General features: G+C 41.3%; 1 protein-coding gene across 1 annotated transcript in view; it reads left to right on the top strand.

The window, feature by feature from the left end:
• The window catches only part of Nrxn3 (neurexin 3), a 1,492,393-nt gene that overhangs the window by 425,636 nt on the left and 1,041,343 nt on the right, over positions 1–25,414 (top strand). The window contains 2 exon segments of the mRNA XM_038336206.1: positions 17,522–17,960; positions 24,073–24,456. Of these exon segments, the coding sequence (XP_038192134.1) occupies positions 17,522–17,960; positions 24,073–24,456 (823 nt within the window).

Here is a 25,414-nt window from a genome sequence, read left to right as displayed (position 1 = left end):
GCCACTAATCAACTGACCACCTGGTTTGCATTATCTTTGTGAGATTCTCCCCCAGACACACGCATTATCCCCAGGTAAGGTTTTCTCTCCTGCACTTTTTATACATTTGGTCCCTTATTCTGTCACATCATGGTTGCTTTTCAAATGCTTTTCTGCCTCCTTTTCTACCTGCTTACTCTTAACTCATTTCCATGGTCATCACTAGGTTAGTCTTTCACATTATGTCAACCAAACCTCTCCACTGTCCCGCCTGAGTGGCTTCCTCGGGCCTTTAGGATTGGTTAGACTTTCTTAGCTGGCTGTCAGAGGCATTCTGAGGACCTGGCAGCTTCTTGTCTGCCATCAATCCCACCAAACCCCAGTCGAAGCTGCTGAGACTTCTCTTTTGGCTCCTTCTCTTATTGTTATTTCTCTTGTTCTCCTCTTTCACCTCATGAATGCTGCTTATCACAGCCTCCTGACCGCATATGTTGAAAAGTACTTGTGGCTGCTCCTTGTCCCTACTCACACCCTGAATTTGGAGCCTTAGCCATACTTTGAAGGTGGAAATGCCCTTAAAAATATTTTTATGATAAAAATAAAAAAGAAAAAAATATTTTTATGCAAATAGCTAATTTGAAGTTTTCTGATGCTGCCACTTGTGGCTAAAGCTTTCTTGCTGTGTGCTTTTCATTATTTTATTTTCAAGACTTGGACACTGAAGAGATAACTGGACAAACACATCTATTTGACTCTCAGAACAGTTGACTTTCCCTGCAGGAAACACTGACAGCTGTTCTTTCCATGCTCCCCAGTTCCTTGTATGTGCTTGTGTGTGCTAGTGGCTCACTAAGTGGCTCCTGAGCAAATGATGGTGCGTATCTGTCTGCTACAGAACATTCTGAGTTCTTCTGGGCAAAGGTTGTCAGTCCCATTAGACAATCTACAGGATGATGAAATTTACATAATTAATGCGCTTTTTAAAAATTCTCGGCAGTCCTTGTGATTAATTATTGCTTTGATATGTGAATTTCAGTTATGATATGGTATGAAAGTTGGGCAGCTTTTGTGTACTACATGAGATTATACTTCATAAACTTGAGGATCCCAAGCCAGGCAGGTATATTTTCATGATGAATTACATTTCAAAGATTAGTTGTGACCAAAGCGTGAATTTCTGCTATTAATAGGGCTGGAAAGAATTTTTAATTCTAACTTAGTTTTTCTTCTACCAGCCTGAGCAGTTCATGGACAGCAAACAGGCCATGCTCTGGAGTTTATTCCAAGTCCAACCCTAGCAGAGGCAGGGAAAGAGCAGATAGAGAATACATTAATCTTGTATGTTTCTGTAACAAACCACCACAGTCTGGAGTGCTTCAAAACCAGAAATGTATTCATTCTGAAGTCTGAAGTCAGGTCCACTGTGCTGAGATCAAAGGTGCCAGCAAAACCGCTCTCTCTTCGAGTTCAAATCAGTCCTTCGCATCGTCCAGGTGCTGGTACCTGCCAACATTCCTTGGCTCATGACTGCATTCCTTCACTCTCTAGCACTATCTTCAGATTTTCTGCTCTCTCCATATGTTGAATCTACCATCGCCTCCCTCCTAAAAGGATACAGGTGATGCCATTAGGGCCCATCTGAAGAAGACAGGATCACATCTACAAAGACTTCTTTTTTTCCCAAATAAGAGAATATTTACAGGCTTCAGTGCTCAGTGCTTAGAGTCTGACATCTTTGAAGACCATTATTCAGACTCCTTCAAAGGCGGGTGTCTTTCCCCTTTAGAGACGTCAAGTGTTTGATCTCCTAGGAATATTTTTTTTTTACAAGCATACCCCATAAGTAAACAATGTGATGGCCCATCTGAAAGAAGCCAGAGGCTCCCGTCATCAAGGTCTGATTTAGGTCACCCAAATGCCCCTGAACAGATGTGTATGGCAGCATTCCCAGCTCTCATTATGAAAACAAACCATTAATTATACCGACTGAGGAGCTGATGGGTAGCAGGAAGAGCCCGTCTGAGGTCTGGACAAGGGCCCCGCGGCAGCCAGCTCCTACCAGCTGGCGGCTGCGAGTGGACAGTGGTCCAGGTCTGCGCGAGCAGGTGTGCTCAGCTGGCCTGGTACTCACTCTTCTGTGTCCGGCAGTAGCCCTGGCCATCTGTTCCTCGAGGAAAGTCACAAAGGGTGTAGGTGGGCTCTGACGGGGGAGTTGAGGTGACAGCAGGAGAGTCCAGTGGGATTGGGTAGGCCACCATGCAAGGTCAGAGCAGGGACTTCATCTTTTTTAAAAAATTTGGGAAGCAGGTACTTTCGTCTTCTTCCTCACCTCCCCAGCTGTCTGTCTTACAACCCATGAAGTAGATGGGTCCAGTGGAGACCCTCCTCAGCACCTGCATGGACTTCATTCAGAGCAACTTGACCATAACATGCCAACTTCGGCGTGGTAAGGAGAGATTAACTTTTCGAGAGGCTCCTTGTTTTAAGTCCCACTCTCTGAAGGAAGGGAGACTCTTACAGAAACCTCAGAGAGGGAAGAATCTTAAAGAAGCCTCAATTTTGCCTTATGTTGTAGGATACTAGGTCAGTAACAGACTGTGAAGCCAGACTCACCTTCATTTCCATTCTGATTCCATGACCCAATCCTGACATTATCCTAAGAATATAGGCAACATTTGCAATTCCTGCGTTTTCTTTCCCTGTGAAATGAAGGTGAGAGTCATGGGCTTTTGCAGGGCACCAGGAGTCTATGCATGCTGGCTAAATGACTGTAATCCTACAGCAGCCTTTTAGCTGAGTGTGCAATGTCCCACTTCCACGTTGTAGACATGGAGCTAAAACATTTAAAGAGTGTGCACACCACACAGTTAGAAGAGTGAGCCTAGATAGTTTGATCTTAGAATACGTGCTATACACAATATTTTACATGCCTTTAAATTGTGATGATCAAATATCGTGAGCCTTTACAGCAGATAAGTCTGAAAAGTTCCAAGTTATACTTACATTCCAGTGAGTTTTAATAGTGTCCCCATTTGCTGCCAATCTTATTGTGCTTTCTTGGCTTAATTATGTTTCCCACGTTGTATGTAAAACACTAACAAGTGCTCAGAGGAAGCCCTGTGGTCAGGTTAGCTACTCACCACCCTGCCCCACCAAGAACCACCCCACACCCAGGACCCTGGATAGAGCTAGCCCATTAATTCAGCTCTGCAAGTATACTTCCCAATCTTGTAACAGGCATTACTTATTGATCTCAGCATAAGTCTTTCCTTCTTAATTTCCTAGGCAGCCACTCTTAATTACTCAAATTTGACATGTGAAATTAATTACTTTCTGTTCCTAGTTGCATTGACTCTAAGAGCCCAAGCTCCGAGGGTATGTAAAAAAATCTGAATTTAAACTGAGCTATGGCTTCTCTATCTGTATTAAAAACTAATACTGGGTTTTGACAGTGATAATAAATTTTGAACCTCTTTAGGTATCCTAGTTTTTTGTGAAATAGTTCCTCAAATAGACCTATTTAACTCTTGGTCCACTATTTCTACCTGTTTTATATAACTGTAAAGATTTTTAATTTAACTAGTGATACCCTGCCTTAAATTGCCATTGAAATACTGTAGAGGTTGTTTGATAAATAAAGCAGAGGAGGGAGTCACTGCAGGAATTACAGCAGGCACCTGAGAGTCAAGGCTTGGGAACAGGTCTTTGAATGTATAACTGGTGGAGAAATTCATATTAGGTAGGTTATACAAAGCATAAGGGACATCTAGTGGTTACCAATTTCTCTGCAGATTTATAAAACAAAGTCAGTCACAGGTGAGTTCAGGCTAAGATCATCACCTTGGTTTTTTTCTTTTTCTTTCTGAAAGAATATGAAGTTGTGTGGGGAGGGAGGGTGGAAGTATCTGGGATGAGTTGGGACAAGGTAAAATATAATCGAAAATATTATATGAAAAATTAAATTAAAAATTTAAAAACAATTGCCGCCTTGTAAGGAAACTCGTAACAACGGTGGTGGTGCCGTCAAATGACAAATGGGTAAAGTCAGTGCATACGAAAGACCTGCTGTTCTCTGCCATTCTTGTCAACTGGACCCTACTCTTATACACTGTCTTCTGCGCCAGATTTGAGATTACTCTGTTATCTGCTACCTGCCAGCATGTTGAATTTTCCCACCACCTTTCCCATATCTTTTACTGATTATAGGGGCACCTTTTTGGGTCCCTTTGAAAAAACATCTGATTAGGATGTTCATTAGGCTAGAAGTAGAACTGTTTAGCTAGCCAGATAAGAAATAGTTTGTAATTGCTTTTGACAGGCAGACCCACTCTGGATGTTGCTCAGCCATGAAGAAACCCCAAAGCTTCGTTCTATGTATTTAAATAGACATAGGTCTCATACATTAACAATAAACGGATATATTATTTGAACACGTCTTCTTAGCCCCTAAGAGTACTACTGGAATTTCCTCCATAGGCTAGCCCCTCTTTGCAAAACCAACCACTATCTGTGGTGTTGAACCAATTACTTCCTCTTCAGCCCTGCTTAGATTACTTGCCTGTCTGGTATGCTACCGTTGTTTTTGATCAACCATGTTAGACTCCTCAAGGACTCCTGTTTTATTAAATATTTAATAGAATTTTTATACTCTTCCGCATTTAGACCTTTCATATAACTTCTTTCTCCAAACTCTGCTTGCCATGTCTACTGTCATCTTCCTCTTTTCCCGTTAGCTGCTGACAGTCAGCAGTCGGTAGTTATGGCCAAAAGCTTCATTTCCGGGATTGATTTCTGGTCTCTGGCTTTGGATACAGAAGGTACCAGCTCTGGGGCAACATTTCCAGACATCTATGTGCAGATGACAAGTCCAAGGTTCATTGCCATACAAGGAGTTTATAGTGACCCTTTAGCATGCACCGGAGTGGAAGGCAGAGCTAGGGTGAACTTTGGCAGCTAATCTCTTAGATGATCTTGATGGAATCTATGACTGAGTTGTGCACTTCTTCCATTAGTGTTCTGCCAGGGCACATAAACCAATAACAATGGCCACTCTAAAGCACAGACACTGCCATATAAGCAGTCTTAGAGCACATTTCCTCAGCATGCACACTGGGGGAAATTCCACGAAATGGTGAGCGTTCCCATCAAATGCTTTGTACCTACCTGCAGTTCTTCAATTCTCCATCCTCTCATCACGTATTGCCAGGCAGATAAACCTAGAGGTTTCTTGCTTGACTATGGTGAGCACTATCTTAGAGGTGTTAGCAAGCAGTCCTATGATCTTACTTGTTGCTCTTTACTCTCCATTTGCCTCTACTTTATCGTTCATATATGTATTTCTTGTCAAGTACTTGGAGACATAGAAAGGAAAGTTGTGGCTTATGCTACTTACGAAGACGTCTGCTTACCAGGGGAGACAGACAATAGCAGTTATAATGTGGAGCCGTGGGCGTGCTGAGCAGGGAGCTGGAGTGTCATTGGCCATGACATGAGTAGGGACACTGGAAAGTTCCCAAGGAGGGATTACTCATATGGTCAATAGCAATTATCCAGGAAAACCAAGTAAGAACCATCCCTGGGATAATGATCTGGGGGCAATGCACAATTAGGTAAGATGACAGTCAAGTGGGAACTAGAGAGGCGGGGTCTTCTACATAAAGGTAAAAACGATCATCATTTAATTTTGAAATTGGTGAAGAGCATCAGAAAGGATTTTTTTCTTTTAAAAAAAACTGTGTGGTGATTAGAGCCATTTCTAGACGTTGGAATAAAAATAACATAGTATATCCCTGGTAATTCCGGAAGCCACCATTTCAACTTTGTCAGCTTTCTAATCAAACTGCTAAAGACTTCCTTTATGCTCTAATAGGTCCCTCTTTTGTCATCAATTGCATAATTGAAGTATTTTTAGAGCCTTTGAAAATCAGGAACCACCTACGTATCTGATTTTAGTTTCTCTGCTTTGTGACATGAAACTTCTGCTCCAGTCAGACCTGTGCCCTCATCAAATATTCTAAGGCAGGAGGGAATGTAGGCGTTCACTGGGGATGTCTGTTTAGCACACAGGAAAAGACAAGGCATGAGAGTGGATGTGGACATGACTCTTTACTATGTACCAGGGATCTTGCTACTTCTTGGGGATGCTTTGATGGACATACCAAAAATGCACTATTTCTGTTCATAAATCTCACGGTATGAGGATCTGAACAGTGTCATTCCTGGAAAGTACAGAGGAGTTCCAATTCGTGTCAACTTTCTAATCATGTATGCCCTTGAGTGTCAATCAGAGAGACAGATATGTCTCACTGTAATTCTGCTTCTGAAAGTATCTTCACATTAAGCATCCCCTGGCCTGTTGGTGATGGTTGTTCTTGTGCTCCCCTGTATTCTCCATGGTCAAGAGCTAAAGGTCTAATGGTTTCTTAAAACTTTTAAGTGGGTTGTTTTCTTTGTAGCATTTTAATATAGGAGGATAATTTTTATCATTTTGGGTTTTGTGTTAGATGATAAAGGTAGAGAATAGTTCCTCTTAATTCCATGAGGATTTCTTTGAGAAGAGATCCGAGGTTTGCCCTGGGTTGAATGGGAAACATAATGTAGAATGCAATGCCATCAGTTAATGAGGAATACCATCCTTTAGCTTGGAGGGTAGAGGAACATCTTTGCTGACATGGATCAAAGAGTCGGGAGGGTTTGCTGTGCCAGTGTGACTCTGTCAGGCAAATAAATCTGTGAGCCTAAATGTAACTGGAATACATGTACCAATCTGCAGAGTGAGTCCCTTGGGCTGACATTGTCGTTCTTTGGTTCATGGGGGTGGATCCATAAGGCCTGGTCCACAGTTCGTTCTCCCTCCCCCCCTCCCCCCCCCCCCTCCCCCCTCTCTCTCCCTCTCTCTCTCTCTCTCTCTCTCTCTCTCTCTCTCTCTCTCTCTTTTTACCCTCCATCTTTCTGTACATGCAGGCCCACATGACTGGGTAAATTTATTCAGAATTACTTAGGTATTAGCACTTTGCTATTCAACATCAGCTTGTCTTTTACTGCAATTTCCCCTATGTCCCTTTTATCTTTTCCACCCAAACTATCACAGACGATGCCATAGATCAGAGGCACTGGGTTTGTGAGCCCTATTGGGACTCAGCCTGTGGAAGTATTTCATTTGATCTATAGCCTACTAGATCACACAGCATTTAAAATAAATTTAATTACTTGTCAATGGTATTCTTCTGGCTTCAAGTTTAGCTGGAATCTTTTTGACCTTTTGCTTTGAACTCTAAACCTGATTTTTCTTTTTCCTGGCTCCTGCCTTGAAGACCTGAAACTCAGTTTTCACTTCCTGTTTATGGTTTTGGTGTATTTATTTATTTATTATTATAATTTTTGGCAGATCCTGACCAATGGTGTCAAAATCTAAAGCTTGTAAATAGCAGGCACTAACATATGTAACAGTTGAGACTTGGAGCCCCGGGTTGGATGGCAGCTGCTTCTCAGCAGGCAGAGTGAGCTTATTGAGCCCTGTTAGCAAGACCATAGCTGCAGATGTGGTCCTGGCCATGCCAACTATTAGGTTCTTCTGACTTTGGAAGCTAAGAGGACCATCTGCTGCCACATTTGTGCTTGGACTTCACTGTTAGAGTTTGGTCAGTTGGTATAATGTGAAGGAAAATGATGTTAATGATGATCAGGCTTAAATCTCGGTGAGCATGAGAGACAGAAAGAGAGTAGCCACCATGTGTGTATACTATGATACATAATAAATATCATGTCAAATAATTAATATACACAATTCACTTTATATATAAATATTTAATTCAGGCATTTGTTAAATCAAGTGTATCATTAGCTGTAACTGCCTTTGGGACTGACAATACATTTAAGACTTGTCCTGGGACAAAGGTCTTTCCTTTCTAATGACTCCATGCCAAAAGAGACTGTCTGTTGATAATTTATAACATTTCACAGAAAATAACATTTACTGGGTGCTCCCTAAGAAGCAGGAACTATGTCAAGTCATTTCCTATAGAGTAAAGTTATCTCATGTGTTTTATACACTCCTTTAAGGAGGGACTTGTCATCTACATTATCCTTTGTCTCTAGTCTGAGTCAAGTTAAGTACCTTATCTAATGCCACAGAGCTGGTATAGGAAGATCAGGCTTAAACACTACCAAAGGGTACTCCTTAGGCCATGATCCTAACAATGGCCCCCTACTGTCACTTGAGTCTAGTATCTACTTTAATAAAGGTATGAGGATTTAATACATCAATACAGTTAAAGCTAGTTCAGACTCTAAAAGGTATAACCTATATTTTTGTTTATTTACATTTTGCTCATAAGGTATTTGAAATCTATTGAGAAGATCAGACTGAAATTATTTCATAGTAACAAAGCTAAAGGGACAGATGAGGAGAAGGCTGTTCAGTAGAAGGAGAAATCACAACTGACTGGAATCATCAGTTGCCTGGGGCACAGAAGACAAAGGGGCAGAGACAGTAGGCTGTGTGATTTGTTAGAGACCCCAGAACCTGGATTGTTTTGCAGTTTTTCTTAGTCATTTATTGTTTTTTTTTTTCACCCCAAGAAGTGCCACATAATAATGAGATTAGCCCAAAATTTTTCTCTAAAAGCCATGGCATTCTGGAAGATAGAGACCAGAAGCTCATTTCATTATTCTCTATTCTACAAGGGCTAAATTGGGGTGGAGGATAAACTTTCTTTGTTTCTTAGAGGCTCCATGTGCAGAAATAAAGCAGAAACACTGTATTGGGATGTGTAGCTAGCATTGCTCTGCCTAAGGTACCCTGATGAATGTCTTCTCCAACACCAATATTTTGTACCTCTTAATGCCTCAAAGAGTGTTTTTAGTGGCCTCACTTTCTAATACCCACCAAAGACCTGGATCAACACAGTGGAGCTCAGTGGTCAAATCACGTACATACCTGTAAATGATTTGATCTTAAAGATGAGTAGGTAAATTTACTGAAATTGTCCTATATGTGAACCCAAAGATGATTAAAGATGCTTGACAATCAAGATAAAAGTAAGGTCAAGTGTTTGGTCCTCCTAGTATTTGGCAGTATAAATAGTTCCTAGTACCTTCTAGGCATGCGTTTCTTCATTCCTTCCAGTTTTTCCTTGTTGGGAGGATTGAGGGTGGCAGAATTTACAAACAGATTCTTATGTAAATCTGTCCACAAGAAGTTAAATATGGCCGAAGATGAGGTGAAGGGGAGAGGAAACTACTTCTAGGAGGGGGAGCTTTGATGAGTTCATTAGGGGTCTGCCTACAACTCAGCCATCTTGAAAGAGTTTTAATGTTAAATTCAGCATGTGCAGGCAGACTCCAACCCATGTAAGGGCATGAGGCAGTGGGGGCTCAAAATGCTTCATCACTACTGGCAACAAAAGGATTCTAATTTGTCAACTGTAGGAATCAACATAGGCAGAGAAATGTGTGAATGACCTTGGATGAAGGTCCCGGGGAAAGGGTGTTACTAAACACCTGGAGAAGAGAGAGAAAGCTGCAGTTCAAGGATCAGAGGAACAAAGATAGTCTTACTAATATATGAGCCATACAGAAGTTTTCAAGGGGACCCTGATAGGCCAAGGTATAAGAGCCCGCTTGAGAGGGATGGATCCTCATAAGGTCAAGAGCTTTGGGTAACAAGATAATTTTATATACTGTTGAGGGATTTCTGCTTTATGCATATACATAACCTTATAAAGAGCCTAAAAATAACCATTCCTGGAGCTCACCCCTGCCCTGGTGCAATAGGAGAGTTAGAGGGTCAAGTCCTGACTATGGCTCTCCTTGGCTTTATTACTTTGGTCTGGTAGCTATCTTCCTGAGCACCTGTCAATGATATTGGTCTATTATCAGTGTTTTTAGCTGTTTATTGTAGATGATATGTAACGGTATATACCAGTGTTTTTCCAAGAGCCTGACACATGGAAGGTCCTCCATAGGTGGAACCTACTATTTTTAAATTGCTCTTGCACTCAGAATTGTCTATACTCCTCTGTATCATGATCATAGAGGAAAACACACATATTTGTTCAAAGAGAATTTGTTTTAACCCTGAGCTTCTATTTTTAGTCCTTTCCCCAGCTGATCTCCTAAACAGGAATTGTAAGCACAAACAATAGTCTTTACAAACCCACGGGTAGGATAGTTATGATCAACTTGTTCTTCTTACACTCTGCCTCTCAGGCTGTGTGACATCTTCACCCATGGGGCACCATATCTACTTTGTTTTTAATTGCTTTTTGCCAGGGCAACTTGTCAACCAAGGCTGCCTTCTGTCACTTGATGCCACTTGTTTTGTCTAGTTCAGTTCATCAGTTGGGGCACTTGCTTCAGTGAGAGCCAGAGTTTTTCAGAGAACATTGTACCAATGTTAATTCACCTTGGGCAAAGGTCTGGCTGGGCTTTCTCTTTCATGCCCTAGTGCACACACCCAAGGCATCAGTATTTTTCTGCTAGGCTGCAGCATGGTTCTGCTTAGAGTATATGTAGGAGGGAAAGGGAAAATGACAACAGTAGAGCCAGACATTTGAGGGACTCAGGACTGCAAGACAATTGCCCTTCTATCCCTTTCTTCTCAGTAGCAGCTATTCTACAAAATCTCACTTTGGAGCCACTTGTTTACAGCCAGAAGTTCCAGCATTGCTAGAGATCAGGATGTAGCATTGCTTTCCCCTAGATTTTTGTGACAGTTGAGAAGTTGCTGTGTTCTACTATGTATAGCATTTAATTTCGTTTTGCTCTTAACCTGGAATAGCAAAAGTGATCATTGTGAAGGTATGGATTGAGGTGATGAATAAAATTGAGATTTACAAAAACTCAAGTCCAAATGGATCAAAGACCTCAACATAAATCTAGCCACCTGAACCTCACAGAAGAAAGTGGGAAGTAACCTTCAATGCATGGGTACAGGATACCACTTCCTAATATAATACCAGTAGTACAGACACTGATAGAAACAATAAATAAATGGGACCCTTGAAACTGAGAAGCTTTTGTAAGGCAAGGACACAGCCAATAAGACAAAATGGCAGTCAACTGAATGGGAAAAGACCTTCACCAAACTCTACATTGGATAGACTGATAGCTAAATTATATAAAGACACTCAAAAAACTAGACATCAAAATACTAAACAATCCAATTAAAAATGGGATACAGATCTAAACAGAGAATTCTTAATAGAAGAATCTCAAATGGCCAAAAAACACTTAAGGAATTGCTCAATATCTTAGCCATCAGGGAAATGCAAATCAAACCAACACTGAGATACCATCTTACACCAGTCAGAATAGCTAAATTTAAAAAAGAAACTGATGATAGCTTATGCAGAAGAGGATGTGGAGTAAGGGGAACACTTCACCATTGCTGGTGGGAATGCAAACTTGTACAACCACTTTGGAAATCCATATGGCAGTTTCTCAAAAAATTGGAAATCAATTACCTCAAGCTCTAGCAATACCACTCTTAGGCATTTACCCAAAGAATGCTCACTCTTATCATAGGGACATTTAATCAACTATGTTCACAGCCCCATTGTTCATAATAGTGAGAACCTGGAAACAACCTAGATGCTCCTCAACCGAATAATGGGCAAAGAAAAGAAAATGTGGTACGTTTACACAATGGAGTACTACTCAGCGGTTAAAAAAACAATGACATCTTGAAATTTGCAGGTGAAAATACATAGAAAAAATACATATTGAGGGATAGGTAACCCAGGACTCAGAAAGACAAACATGGTATGTACTCACTCATAAGTAGATATTGGACATAGAGCAAAGGATAACCAGTCATATCCATGACCACAGAGAAGCTAGGTAACAAGGAGAAACCATAAGGGAGATGTGAAGAGGAAATAGACAAGATTCTCCTGGGAAAAAAATTGGAGCATGTGGGGGAGGGGAAGATGAAGGATGAAAGGGGAGGGAGAGGAATGAAGGGAAGGGGGAAAAGAGAACATGAGGGAAACGGGTATGATGGCTGAGATGGGGGAAGGACAGAGACGGAGAGCAAGGAAAGAGCTATCTTGATTGAGGTAGCCATTATGGACTTGTGGAGAAACTTGGCACTAGGGAAATTCCCAGGAATCCACAAGGATGACCTTGTAGTTGTTCTGAGCTAGTGGGAATTCTACTGACTCTGGATTGACAGCAGAGGATCTTACATAATTCCAAACTAGTCCCTCTAAATGTGGGTTGACAGTTGTGTGACTTGGGCAGCCTGTGGGGCCACTGACCAGTAGGACCAGGATTTATCCCTAGTGCTTGAGCTGGCTTTTTTGGAGCCCATTCCCTTTGGAGGGATACCTTGCTCAACCTAGATACAGGGAGGAGGCCCTTGGTCCTGCCTCAAAGTAATGTGTCAAACTCTCTGAGGAGTGGGTGGGGGTGGGTGGGATAGGTAGAAAATAGGGGGGAAGTAGGAGTAGGGGAGAGAGAGGGAATAGGATTGGTATGTAAAATGAGAAAAGATTATTTTAAAAATAATTAACATTGAGATTCAGAAAGGGTACTTATCTGTTAGCAAAGATGTTGGCTTTTGTTTTCCACTACTGAAGAAATTCAACATACATAGACAAGCAATTTTGGGGTTGCAATAGAGAGCTTGCCTACCAAGAGGCTTTGGCAGAAGTCTAGTTATCATCAACCACTTTCTGCTGCTGATTTTTCCCGATCATTTCTTCAGCAATATTGCATTTGTTTATCTTGTCAGTCCCGGGCCCAGTACTATACTCTTCTCATGGGGAGTTGGTCTTCATATTCGTTTTTTTTTACTATTTTTATTGAGCTATATATTTTCACTTCTCCTTCCTCCCCCTCTCCTTCTACCCTGTTCCATGACCCCCTACACTTTCAATTTACTAGAAGATCTTGTCTTTTTCTACATCCCATGTACATTAGAATCCATGTATGTCCTCTCTTAGGGTCTTCTGTTGTTCTCTGGGGTTGTGAATTGTAGCCTGGTTTTTCTTTGCTTTATGTTCTAAAAGCCACTTACGAATGAGTACATAATATATTTGGTCTTTATGGGTCTGGGTTACCTCATTCAATATGTTTTTTTCTAGATCCATCCATTGCCAGCAAATTTCAAGATGTCATATTTTTTCTGCTGTGTAGTACTCCATTGTGTAAATGTACCACAATTCTTTATTGTTCTTTAGTGAGGGGCATTTAGGTTGTTTCCAGATTCTAGATATTATAAATAATGCTGTTAGGAACATATTGAGCACATGTCATTGTGGTATCACTGAACATCCTTTGGATATATACCCAAAGTGATATTGCTGGGTCTTGACATAGGTTGTTTTCTAATTCTCTGAGAAATTGTCATACTGATTCAAAGCGGTTGTACCAGTTTGCACTCCCACCAGCAATGCAGGAGTGTTCCCGTATCCCAAATCCTCTCCAGCATAAGCTGTCATCAGTGGTTTTGATCTTGGCGCCGTTCCGACAGGTATAAGATGGAATCTTAGAGTTGTTTTGGTTTGTATTTCTCTGAGGGCTAAGGATGTTTGAACATTTTTTTAAGTGTCTTTCAGCCATTTAGATTCATCTGTTGAGAGTTCTCTATTAGGTCTGTTACTCCATTTTTGTTGGATTATTTTGCTCTTTTGATATTTCTTGAGTTCTTTGTGTCTTTTGGAGATCGGCCTTTGTCTCTTCACTTTTGATTTGGACCCTCTAAGGAGAGCTGCTTGAGTTTTCTCTCTCTATTTATTGTTCAGGGGGGGGCCAGCCTCCTCGTTCTCTTTTGGATGAGTTATTATTGCCCACTAATAACTTTCATAAGAAAAAAGTCAAAGGTATTGATTCAGGCACAGAGCAAGGCAGAGTTTGATTCCCCATTCTCGGATCACACAGGCTAGGGCATCACAGTGGGAGAAGAAAGGAGAATACTCCCAGTCAAATCTGATTTTTTTTTTATATTCATCTGAGTAGTTGAGGATCCTGCTGTGTCTTCTTTGTTCGTGGTCAGTCTGGTGGAACTAAAATAAGAAATTCAGCTTTTGAATTGGGAAGCTGATCATATTTGACTTTCTATGACCTCAATAAGGAGCTGCCTGGGTGTGGATGGCAATACAGAAAATATGTGTGCAGTGCTGCCCATGGAATCTAGAAGTGATGTTTGGATTTCAGGCCTGCTCTACATTCAGCAGTCATATGCCTTTGAGCTGGTTCCTTAGCTATTTTCCATGTCTATGAAATGAAGGAACAACTCCCGGTTTGCCAAATGGGTGGTGTCTGGGTGGGATGATAGATGATGACCTTTACTAGAGATCTTGGTATTAAGTGCTGGAAGTGTTAAAATTCTATTACTATTTCTAATAATACTGACTATAGATGGATCCATGGTCGAGGTGACGTAATAGCTAAAGAATTTCCAGTGCTTTGTGGATTGCACTGTACTTGTTCAAAGTCGGCAGCTCTTTCTGATTATTGCCTGGTGACAGGTGAGAGGAGGGAAACACCTTATAGCATGAAAATGACCCATCTAATTAATGCTTTCTCACTGAAATGGAATGGATGGTGAGGTTGATTTCAGCTCAAAGCCTTGTGCTTTACTGAAAGTATAACTAGACAGGAGTGTGCACAAGGATGATATAAGATTAACAGTAACCTCTGAAACCCCAAGTAGCTGAGAGTTTTGTGCATTTCCTGTGTGCCATGCTGTCTCTGAGTGATTTACATCTCTTAATTCTTTCTTCCTCACAAATCAGTCTTCTCTTAAACTCCAATTGATAGACAGGAAATAAGCAGACTCTGCCTGTGTCGCATACCTTCTCCATCCTTCCATTCGCCATGATCAGCATTCTTGTATGGAGGTGATGTCACTCAGAAATTGGAGCACTGAAGATCATACAGAAATACTGCATAGAGATTTCAGGTCTGGGGCTAGAGAGCTGACTGAATAGATAAAATCCTCGCTGTGCAAGTGTGAGGACCTACGTTCAGACCCCCTAGGACCCACATAAAGCTGGAAGCAATGGTGTGCATATGTAATCTCCATGCACCTAGGGTGAGGTAGAAACGGAGGCAGGATAATCTCTGGAAGCTCAGAGACCAGATAAACAGCAGCAAAGAGGAGGCGCTGTTTCTAATACGGTGGAAAGTGGGGACTGACGCCTGTGCTTGTCTTCTGACTTCCACATGTGTGTGGTGACACATACATACCTGGACTTTTACATAAGATGTGCACACACACACAAACGCACAGAGAAAGAGAGACGGGGGAGTGGAGAGGGGTTCATACAAAGTTAAAGAGAGAAGTGCTAAAGAGAGAGTAAAATATTTTAAATATTTTTGGAAAATCCAGATTAATCCCTGTGTTATTATGCATTGTTTAAGGTTTGGAAAGTCATAACAGACTTTTTCATCTTTAGTTGACAGTCTCATTTTCCCCTCTAAGACTGTGGCCATGGCCATGTGGAAGTGAACTGTGCTTTGGGAAGAACATGGAGACAGAAATCCCTTATATATATCGTATAGGACAAATTAACCTATCGTGTGAAGAGGGATGAACGGATGCTAAAAAGAAATCCCACACTAGCTCAAAAATGAGAAATAAATAGTTATTTATTTAGGGGTAAACTCACAAATCAGAATTCTCTGCTTGAACAGTTGAATCCCGCTACCCAACAATCTGAACAGCATCTGGCGAAAAGGAGGAAGAACAAAAGGGACAAACACAGGTTCTGGGTCTGTACATAGTATAAGAGGCCACACCTCAGTAGGCGGGTAATCACAAGCTGCAAGTCTTCCTACAGCAATCGTATAAACCAATGTTGTTTTGTAAATTTCAAATTTGTAAATGTACTCAACTGTCTAAATTAGGGTATCATCCTTTGCCTCTGTATCAAGGGCATATTCAGTGAGATTATAAAATAAAGCTACAAACCCTCCTGTGGTTTTTTTTTGTTTGTTTGTTTTTTGGCTTTGTTTGTTTTTTCTCTTTGGGGGCTGTCACCCAGCTTCCAAATAAAACATGGAGTTACTTATGAATTCCCAGACTTAGCCTCACTTATTGCTAGCCAGTTTTTCCTAACTTAAATTATCCCATTTACCTTTTGCCTCTGGTCTTTTATCTTTCCCTATTCTATGTTCCTTTCTTTACTTCTTATTCCTGGCTGGCTGTGTGGCTGGGAGGCCCCCGGAGTCCTCCTCTCCTTTTTCCACTCCTCCCCCTGCTTTCTTTTCTGCGGTTCAATTTATTCTGTTTGCCTGGAAGCCCCGCCTATTTCTCTCTCCTCTCACTATTGCCCATTCAGCTCTTTATTAGACCAATCAGGTGTTTTACATAGGCACAGCAACACAGTTTCACCGAGTTAAAGAAATGCAACATAAAAGAATGCAACACATCTTTGCTTCATTAAGCAAATATTCCACAGCACAAATGAATGTAGCACATCTTAAACTAATATTCCACAACACTCTCCTCCTAACCAACACTCATAGCTGTCAATCAAATGAAAAAATCTTCAGTGTGTGTTTATGATGTGTATGTGTGTATAAATAAGACATGCTTATGCCATGACACGTGTAGAGATGAGAGAACAACCTTAAGTGTTAATCTTTAACTTCTACCTAGGTTGAGACTCACAACCGATACATATGCCAGGTTACCCAGTTCATGGAATTTGGGGGTTTCTCCTGCCTCTGTCTCCCATGCTGCCATAGAAGCCTCGGGATTAAAGGCACACACTACCACATTCAGCTTTAAGTTGTTTCTAGAATCCCAACTCAGGTCCTTACACTTGTGTGGCAAGCCCTTTACCCAGTGATCTGTCTCTGCAGGCCCAGTCAATCACCCTTAAAGGCAGTACATCCACGAAGTTTCAAATAATCAGACAAAACATGGGGATATTGTGAAAATGTAAATCTCCCAGTTCTGAATATGAATCTCACAAATCTACTGGCCTGAAAATTTCATAGTTCATAGTAATTCTCAAAGATACTTTATACTTACATAAACCTATGTATTGGTGACTCTCCATTGTCATACAATGGTAAGGTAATTATCAGTTTGTCCTAGATCTAACTCCATTTAACAAAATGACCTGGAAGGACTCACACAAAAACCGGAGGCAATACATAATTTTAAAAGGCAGCATTGTGTTCCATTATAGAGGTGTGTCGTCTATTATTGATGGTCATTAAGCTTGGTTTGTGGCCTTTTACCAAGGATGTTTTAGTAAATGTGTTTGTATATTGCACCTGTACAGCACAGTGTGGCTGGAGTTTTTCTCAGAAACTCATATTGATAACATTATAACATCCAGAAGCTGGGTACCAGGAGGAAGAGAAAAGGCAGACCGTGGCAGTGGAGAAGCTCATTCTCTGCTTGTATATGCCCAGACATCTCCTGGGGTGCTTTTTGTGATGAGTCTTTTGCTTCACATGTTGTTTCAGACCATTATGTCCTGAAGATGCTTCAGACCCTTTTCCTGGCTGCCCAAGGAGTGATGGATTGATACTGTTCGCGAGATTGATTCACATGGCACTTTTGTTTGGCTTTTGACAGGTTGTTTATAAGAATAATGACATCCGTCTGGAGCTGTCTCGCTTGGCCCGGATTGGGGACACCAAGATGAAAATCTACGGGGAAGTGGTGTTCAAATGTGAGAATGTGGCCACGCTGGACCCCATCAACTTTGAGACCCCGGAGGCTTACATCAGCTTGCCCAAGTGGAACACCAAACGTATGGGCTCCATCTCCTTTGACTTTCGCACCACTGAGCCCAATGGCCTGATCCTCTTCACTCACGGGAAACCCCAAGAAAGGAAAGATGTCCGGAGCCAAAAGAACACAAAAGTTGACTTCTTTGCTGTGGAGCTTCTAGATGGCAACCTGTATTTGCTGCTTGACATGGGCTCAGGCACCATCAAAGTGAAGGCCACTCAGAAGAAAGCCAATGATGGGGAATGGTACCATGTGGACATTCAGCGGGATGGCAGATCAGGTAAAAAGAATTAGGACTAAGAATGGATGAAAGCAGTAGCTTCCTTCCCCTCGGGGTTTTATATATTTATTATAATAATCAGTTGCATGCTCAGCTGTCCCCTAGCATTCTCTCTAATGGCTGTTGGATTGGAAAATTATATTTACAGACAAGATGCCTACCTTGTGGTTAGCTGGCATTCTTAGCTTCTCTATCATTCCGCCCAATGGTTTTAATGATAGTTCTAAGTCCCTAGCACCATGAGTGACTTTAGAAGTAGCATTTCTATTCCTACCACAGGGATTGTCATGGTGTGACAGCCACCTACCCTTTCTTCTCCTCTCTCTTATCACCATGGAAACTGACTGTGACATCACAAACATTACATTGTGTGATTACTCTGTTGCAAGAGTGTATGCAATGATAGCCCTTCAATAATTGGCAACAGTCATGTTGCTGGGAGGAATTATGACAAGAAAGGAAACAGCAAATTGATTTTTCCTGAAGTCATGTTCAATTTAAAGCCTTCCTTTGGTGTGAAAGCCCATATTTCACTCTTCTGCTCAAAACTCACTAACTCCCCATTCCTCTTCCTAACCTTTTACATTTGGTTTAAATGACTTTGTTTGTTTCTGTGGCTGCAGATCAAACAAAGTAGCCCCAGGCAGTACACAGCTACTCTGGAAGAGTAACACAAAGAGGAGTAGGGGTGGCCAGCAATAGAAAATCTGGGCTTTTGAATGCCTAAATGGGCTGCCTAGCTTTCTAAGGACCCCCTGGTGATGATGGCCATAGTCTATGTTATTAGTAAGGGTGTTTCCCAAAGAGGACTAGTACAGCATCTGAATTTCAGTCTCATCTCCTTATTCTGCATACACAAGACTGGCTTTAGTTTCATTTGCTGTAGTTGTATGGATTATTTCTGTAAACACACAAAAGTCTTCATCTGGGAATTTTTTATGTCTAGGTTTTTTTGACCAATATTACAAAACGTGAGGTCCACCCCCACCCCCCAAAAAAAGAAAAGCTAAAAGTAGAAATGGCTGAACTTCCATGGAATGGCAGCTTTTTTGTGTAATTCCCCAGCCAGAGGGGTGGCAGTGATGAACGACACTGCCCTCAGGAAGATCTGGATTGGGTCTGTGTAGGATGCAGTCAGTGGCAGATTGTGGCCTTGGATGTTTTACTGCCCAGTAGGTTTCTCTATTGATTGTCTGAAATCTGGTCCAAACCAAGAGGCTCCAAATTAAATGTGCTTGTTGAGCAAGAATGAATGGTTAGTGATTTTTTTTATTTTAAAAAAGAAAAACACAAAAAATTAATTTCTCTAGTGGCTAAATTTCTCCCTGTCTTTCTTAAGTTTATCAATGAAATGTCAGCTGGGGCAGGACTAAACCCCTGTCTTGGAATTGTCTATAAAACACTGCCGGTGATTAATGCAGTGTGTGGAGTTGTGCTCTGGTTGAAGAGTTTCATGTGGGATTAACTATGACCTTGCTATGACTTAGCAGTGACCCATTGCTATTCCATGAAGGCCAGTGCACAGAAAGATACCATATGTTTATTTTTGGTTATTCCCAATACTAATCGCTTTTTCTAGTTTTGTCCTTTTAGGGCTAGTGTTGCTTGGATGAAACAGCATGACAACATCCTTGGGGAGGAGAGGGTTTATTTCTCTCACAGTTCCACGCCAGTGAAGGCAGGAACTCAAACAGGGCAGGAACCTGGAGGCAGAAGCCCTGGCAGAGGTCATGGCAGGGTGTAAATGGAGACTACTTTTTGGTTTCCCAGCCACCCAGAGCGGAATAATCACACAGAAGCTATATTAATTACAACACTGTTTGACCAATAGCTTAGGTGTGTTTCTAGCTAGCTCTTCCATCTTAAATTAATCCATTTCTACTACTCTGTGTATCACCATGAGGCTGTGACCTACTGGTAAGATTCCGGCTTCTTTCTCCTTCAGCAGCTACATGGAGTCTCTTTGACTCCACCTACTCTCTTTATATATCCCTGTTCAAATTTTCTACCTGGCTTTACTCTGCTAAGTCATTGAAATAGTTTTATTTATCAACCAATAAAAGCAACACATATACAGAAGGATTTCCCACATCAGAGAGGTGATATTTACTGGCATATTCCACATGATATGTTCAACCTGATTTTTTTTAATAGAACTCAGGATCACATGCTCAGGAATGTCACCATCCACAATGGGCAGGGTCCTCCCCTATCAATCACTAATTAAGAAAATGCCTACAGGTTTGCTTACAGCCTGATTTTAGGGAGGCATTTTCTGAACTGAGATTCCCTCCCCTCAGATAACTCTAGCTTATGTCAAGTTGACATAAAACTAGTTAGTTCTATAGTATAGCTATGGTAGTTTGCATTTTTAGAACTACCAGGGGACCCATCTTCTGCATTTGGATTTTAAGATTTAAAATTTGGATTTTAAGAGCCTTAAATTTCATATGTGGAAGCTATGGCATTAGTCAGTTTCTTGAAGTACTGATGATTTTGATCAAAGCCTATAAAATTTACTGATTAAATAATAATTAGTTCATAAAAGCAATGTAACATTACATTTCAATATGATCTATTAAACTTCATCTCTTTGTGAGGATATTTTTCTGGCATTTTTTTTTAGTTATCTGTCTCTTTTAAATTAGATATTTGTAAAACAAGCATGTCCAAATGTGCCTTCTTCCTCAAGCATTCAGAAAAATAACAGGCCTGAGAGATGACCCAGAAAACATTTTAGAATAACTCCTCAGTGGAGACAGTGAGTCTTAAAACACAGTAAGTGCATTTAAAATGTGTTCAGCCATATATTATGAGCATAGGCTTTCTATGGTATACAATCCAAGCTCCAAATTTCAAATAGTTTCTCATATTGTCCATACTTTGCAAACTGCATGTCTATTGTCTCAGTTACTTTTCCATTGATAATATAAATCACCCTGACTAAAGCGACTTAATGGAGAAAGGAACTTTTTGGTTTACTGTTCCGAGGGTTACAGTCCATCATGGCAGGGAAGACATGGCATTACACGAAGTAGACATGGTGGCAGGATCAAGAGACTGGCCTTTCACATTGCATTCACACTCAGAAAGCAGAGAGTGTACAGGAAGTTGGACCAATCCATCAAGTCTCAAGGCCTGCCTCCAGCAGCTACCTGCTTCTTCCAGAGAGAATCTGCCTCCTAAAGGTTCCACAACCTTCCAAACAGAGAATCAGCTGGGGACTAAGTGCTCAAACTCAGGAATACATAGAGGATATTTCCCATTCAAACCATGTTACCCCGTCAATTGATGATCACATTAACACTCTTTGAAGAGCTAAAGAAAGTTGTGTAAAATAAGATACTAAGATACACAAATCTCAACTTCTTCCTTGTTTGAAATAGCAATTTTATTAATTCCTTGAATATTTCAATGCATTTTAATTTTATCCATGTCCCTACCATCTCCCTCTAGCTCCCTGAGGACTCACCAGTCTATCTCCCTGATAACTCTTATTATTCTATTATTAATCATTATTATTACTAATTATATAATAGTTTCTCCAGTCATATTAGTGCTGATCACGTGTGCATGGGTCTGGGGCCATCCACTGGAGCATGGGAAATCATAACCATAAAGAAACTTGATTCTCTCGTCTTCAGCAGCCATCAGCCAATTGCTTCTTAGGCAGGGGAGGAGCCTTGAAAGCTCCCTCTGAAAACCATGCTGGAATTTTAATGACTCCTACATCACAAAATTGTTTTGGGGGAACAGTCTAAAAAACTCACTAAATAGCTCATTAAATAGCAGCGGGGCACAGTGGCAGAGTAAAATGCTTGACCTGTGACTCTCCATATCTGAATGCCAACACAAAATCAGTCAATAAATGTTTTTTTTCTTAAATACATTAAATGAGGGAGTAGGAGAGATTGCTCAGTTTTGTTAACAGCATTTATGGCTTTTGCTGAGGACCCAGGTTTGAGTCCCAGCATCCACAGGGTGGCTCACATCTATCCATCAGGTCCAAAAGATCTGATGCTCTCCTTCTGATCTCTGGAGGCACAAGGCATGCATGTAGATGCATATAGATGAATTTAAAATACTTGTACATATAAAATAAATTAAATTAAAATACATAAAATGCTTAAAATCGTCACCATGATATTATTTTTTGTTATGTGGGTTTTTGAAATACTAAGAACTAAACAGACAAAGCATATTTCTCTAGGAGACAGCTTCTAAAGAGAGTTAAGGGAGGGTTGCCCATTCAATCTACCCCAATTCCACCCCAGGGCCCTTTATGTTCTTTCCATTCTGTTGTCCTGTTATAATTTGGAGCACATAGCATATTTGCGATCTCTTTTGATCTGCTTCAGTCCTTAGCTTGCAATGCTTACTGTCTGAGGGAATGGGTAGAAGAGTCAGAGCAGAGGCTGACTAATGGATGGCACAGCCCACTTCTCTCAGCACCTACAAAGCAGATCAAGAATAAAACTTAAAAAAAGAACTGGCAGGATGCTCAGATACCACCATGCTTATAGCTCCTAATTTTTCAATTCAGGAAACAGAGCTGTAATGTGCTGAGGGGCCAGCACAGGGTGGAAGTACATGGAATATAGGTGTACTTTTGTTTTTCCAAGCCAGTCACTAGGTTGCAGCTTCTAGAATCTCATTTGACAGAACCCCTATCTGACCCTCCTGGGACTTAACCTATATCTCTTGATCTGATCTTCTCACCACATCTTGCCTCTTGGTTTGTGAGCAAACTTCTTCATGTTATTAGGTCATCATCATCATCATCATCATCATCATCATCATCATCATCATCATCATCATGTGTGTGTGTGTGTGTGCACGCGCGCATGCGCGTGCATCTACTATGGAGTGAGTATGGATGTCAGAGGACAATTTTTGTGGAGTTGATTCTCATAGAAACTTTTCCCAATGAATGACCTCACAGTCCCTTTGGGGTTTTGGAAGTACCACTCTCTGTGGCAGGCATACTCTTTCCCTTGAATTTTGCAGGGCTGGATCTTTTTCAACTTTCTGGCTTAATTGTTCCTCATGTAGTGATGCCTCCACTTACTATACATTTTAAAGTAGATCCTATGAGCTAATCTCATGCCATTCATTTGGCTATTTTTTATAACCCCTGCTATTAGCTACTATTCTTACATTACCTGTTCATTTTATGCTTCTGTGCTCTGCAAAATCAGCCCAGTAGGAGGAAGACTATGCCTGAGAAGCCTAGCACTGTCTCTGAAACTATTACCAGAGAAAGGAAAGTCTTCACTGTGTATTTAATAATACATGAAGAAATGCATTCTATCCAAGTGTTGCGGCTTACACTTGTAATTTCAGCACTCAGGAAGCAGAGGCAGGAGGATGGCTGTAAGTTCAAACCCAGTTTAGTTTTCATAGAAAGTACCAGGCCAGGTTGGGCTACATAGTGAGTCTCTGTCTAAAATTAAAATAAACACCCCAGCCAAAAGCAAGAATAACAAAAACATACTTAAAGGCAATGCCCACAATTTTGATTGACAGAGTAGGCAATCAATTCCTAGTCTACAGGATATTCATGGATAGAACAACGAAAGAGAATGCCTCATCCTTTGGGGGAATCATGAACCCTTGAAGAGGCTATAGGTATCACAAAGTACCTTCTGTCCCAGGCTTTGTTGCAAGCGCTCTATGCATATGCATTTCTTTGATCATCACAGCCGCCTGTTAGTTGAGGGTAATTATTTTTCCCTTTTGGAAATGAAAGGTGGAGTCTCCTCTTCAAGACTGTAAAGCTGGTAGTTGGCTGAGCTGGGATTTAAACTTTTCTTGCCCAGCTGCATATCTTATCTCTTGGTGAATATGGTTAGAGAGAAGAGATGGACTGGAAATAATCACTGGGTTTCTTTCTGAGTCATCCTATGGCCCAGGTTATCTAGCTTCAGGGATTGGCACCAAATGGTCCTTTCCACCAGCTTACAGTCATATTTCTGATTGCAGTGCTGTCTTCCACAAAGCAATGCTCATTTCCCCACATACCTGCAGAGCTGCTTTCCTTTAGGCAGCTCCAGACGCTTACCTGCGATGCAAGAAGGACTTTAACTGACTCTGCTCCTGTCTCCCACTCCAGGTACCATATCTGTGAACAGCAGGCGCACGCCGTTCACCGCCAGCGGTGAGAGTGAAATCTTGGACCTGGAGGGCGACATGTATCTCGGCGGGCTGCCAGAGAACCGAGCTGGCCTTATTCTCCCCACGGAACTCTGGACTGCCATGCTCAACTATGGCTATGTGGGCTGCATCCGGGACCTGTTCATTGATGGGCGGAGCAAGAACATCCGGCAGCTGGCGGAAATGCAGAATGCGGCAGGCGTCAAGTCTTCCTGTTCACGAATGAGCGCCAAGCAGTGTGACAGCTACCCCTGCAAGAACAACGCGGTGTGCAAGGACGGCTGGAACCGCTTCATTTGCGACTGCACTGGCACTGGCTACTGGGGAAGAACCTGTGAAAGAGGTGAGTGGCGGTTCCCGGTCTGAGCGGAGTAATACATGGTCTAAGCGGAGTGATACAGGGTCTAAGGATATCTTTGCTCACCCTCTGATTTTCTTCTTCCAAACAATGGTGCTGTGTTCTGTGGTTTCCCATCTCATCCTTTCTAGTTGTGAATGGTTAAATTTGTTTGGTCACTTAGTTGGTAGAAAGGGGAGCTTTATAATAAATATTATGGTCAAAATACACTTTAAATATCTTCTATGGATAGTCAAAGTTCTAGAAGTACCCAACTTTTTTTTTTTCCCTTTAGTCCTTGAATTTTTGCTTCCTTAGTGGTTTCTGCAGGCTGACTCCTGAATTGGTCTCCAAAAGCAGAATATTGAACAAAATGAGTCTATCTCTGTTTCCATGGAGCTGCCTGTCTCTTGGGATTAAATAACTACTTACCAACATGGTGAGTTTTATAAGAGGCTGAATGATGTCATCATGAACATGAACTCTGGCGTCAGTTGGGGTGAGAATTTGGGCTGTCACATTGTCATATGAGCTTCACCAAAACAGTATCTATTGGTACTTGATTTACTCACTTGTAAAAGATAGGCAACCAGGAACCAACCTCATCAGATGTTGATGATGGTAATGGGTTCCTGAAATATGGAGAGCATTTAGTACCTGTTAGTGACTGATCTATAGTTATTAGTATCAAAATCATCAAACAGAAGGTACAGAGGAGCAAGAGACCCAGCATACCACAGGGGTTCAGACAGTATTTCTTTTTTTTAAGACCATACTTACTTTTTAATTTTTAAAAATACCTCCTCAGTGCTTAGCATTGTGTAAGATATGATCAGAAACCACTTTCTTTTTTTTCTTGGACGGGCTCTGTGGGAGCCTTCTCAGCTTGGTCGATCACCTTCCTGGACCTGGGGGGAGTTGGGAGGACCTTGGACTTAGCATAGAGTGGGGAACCCTGATGGCT

The sequence above is a fragment of the Arvicola amphibius genome, chromosome 7 (assembly GCF_903992535.2).
Source record: "Arvicola amphibius chromosome 7, mArvAmp1.2, whole genome shotgun sequence".
Taxonomy (NCBI): Eukaryota; Metazoa; Chordata; class Mammalia; order Rodentia; family Cricetidae; genus Arvicola; species Arvicola amphibius.
This window is presented reverse-complemented; position numbering and strand designations above follow the sequence as displayed.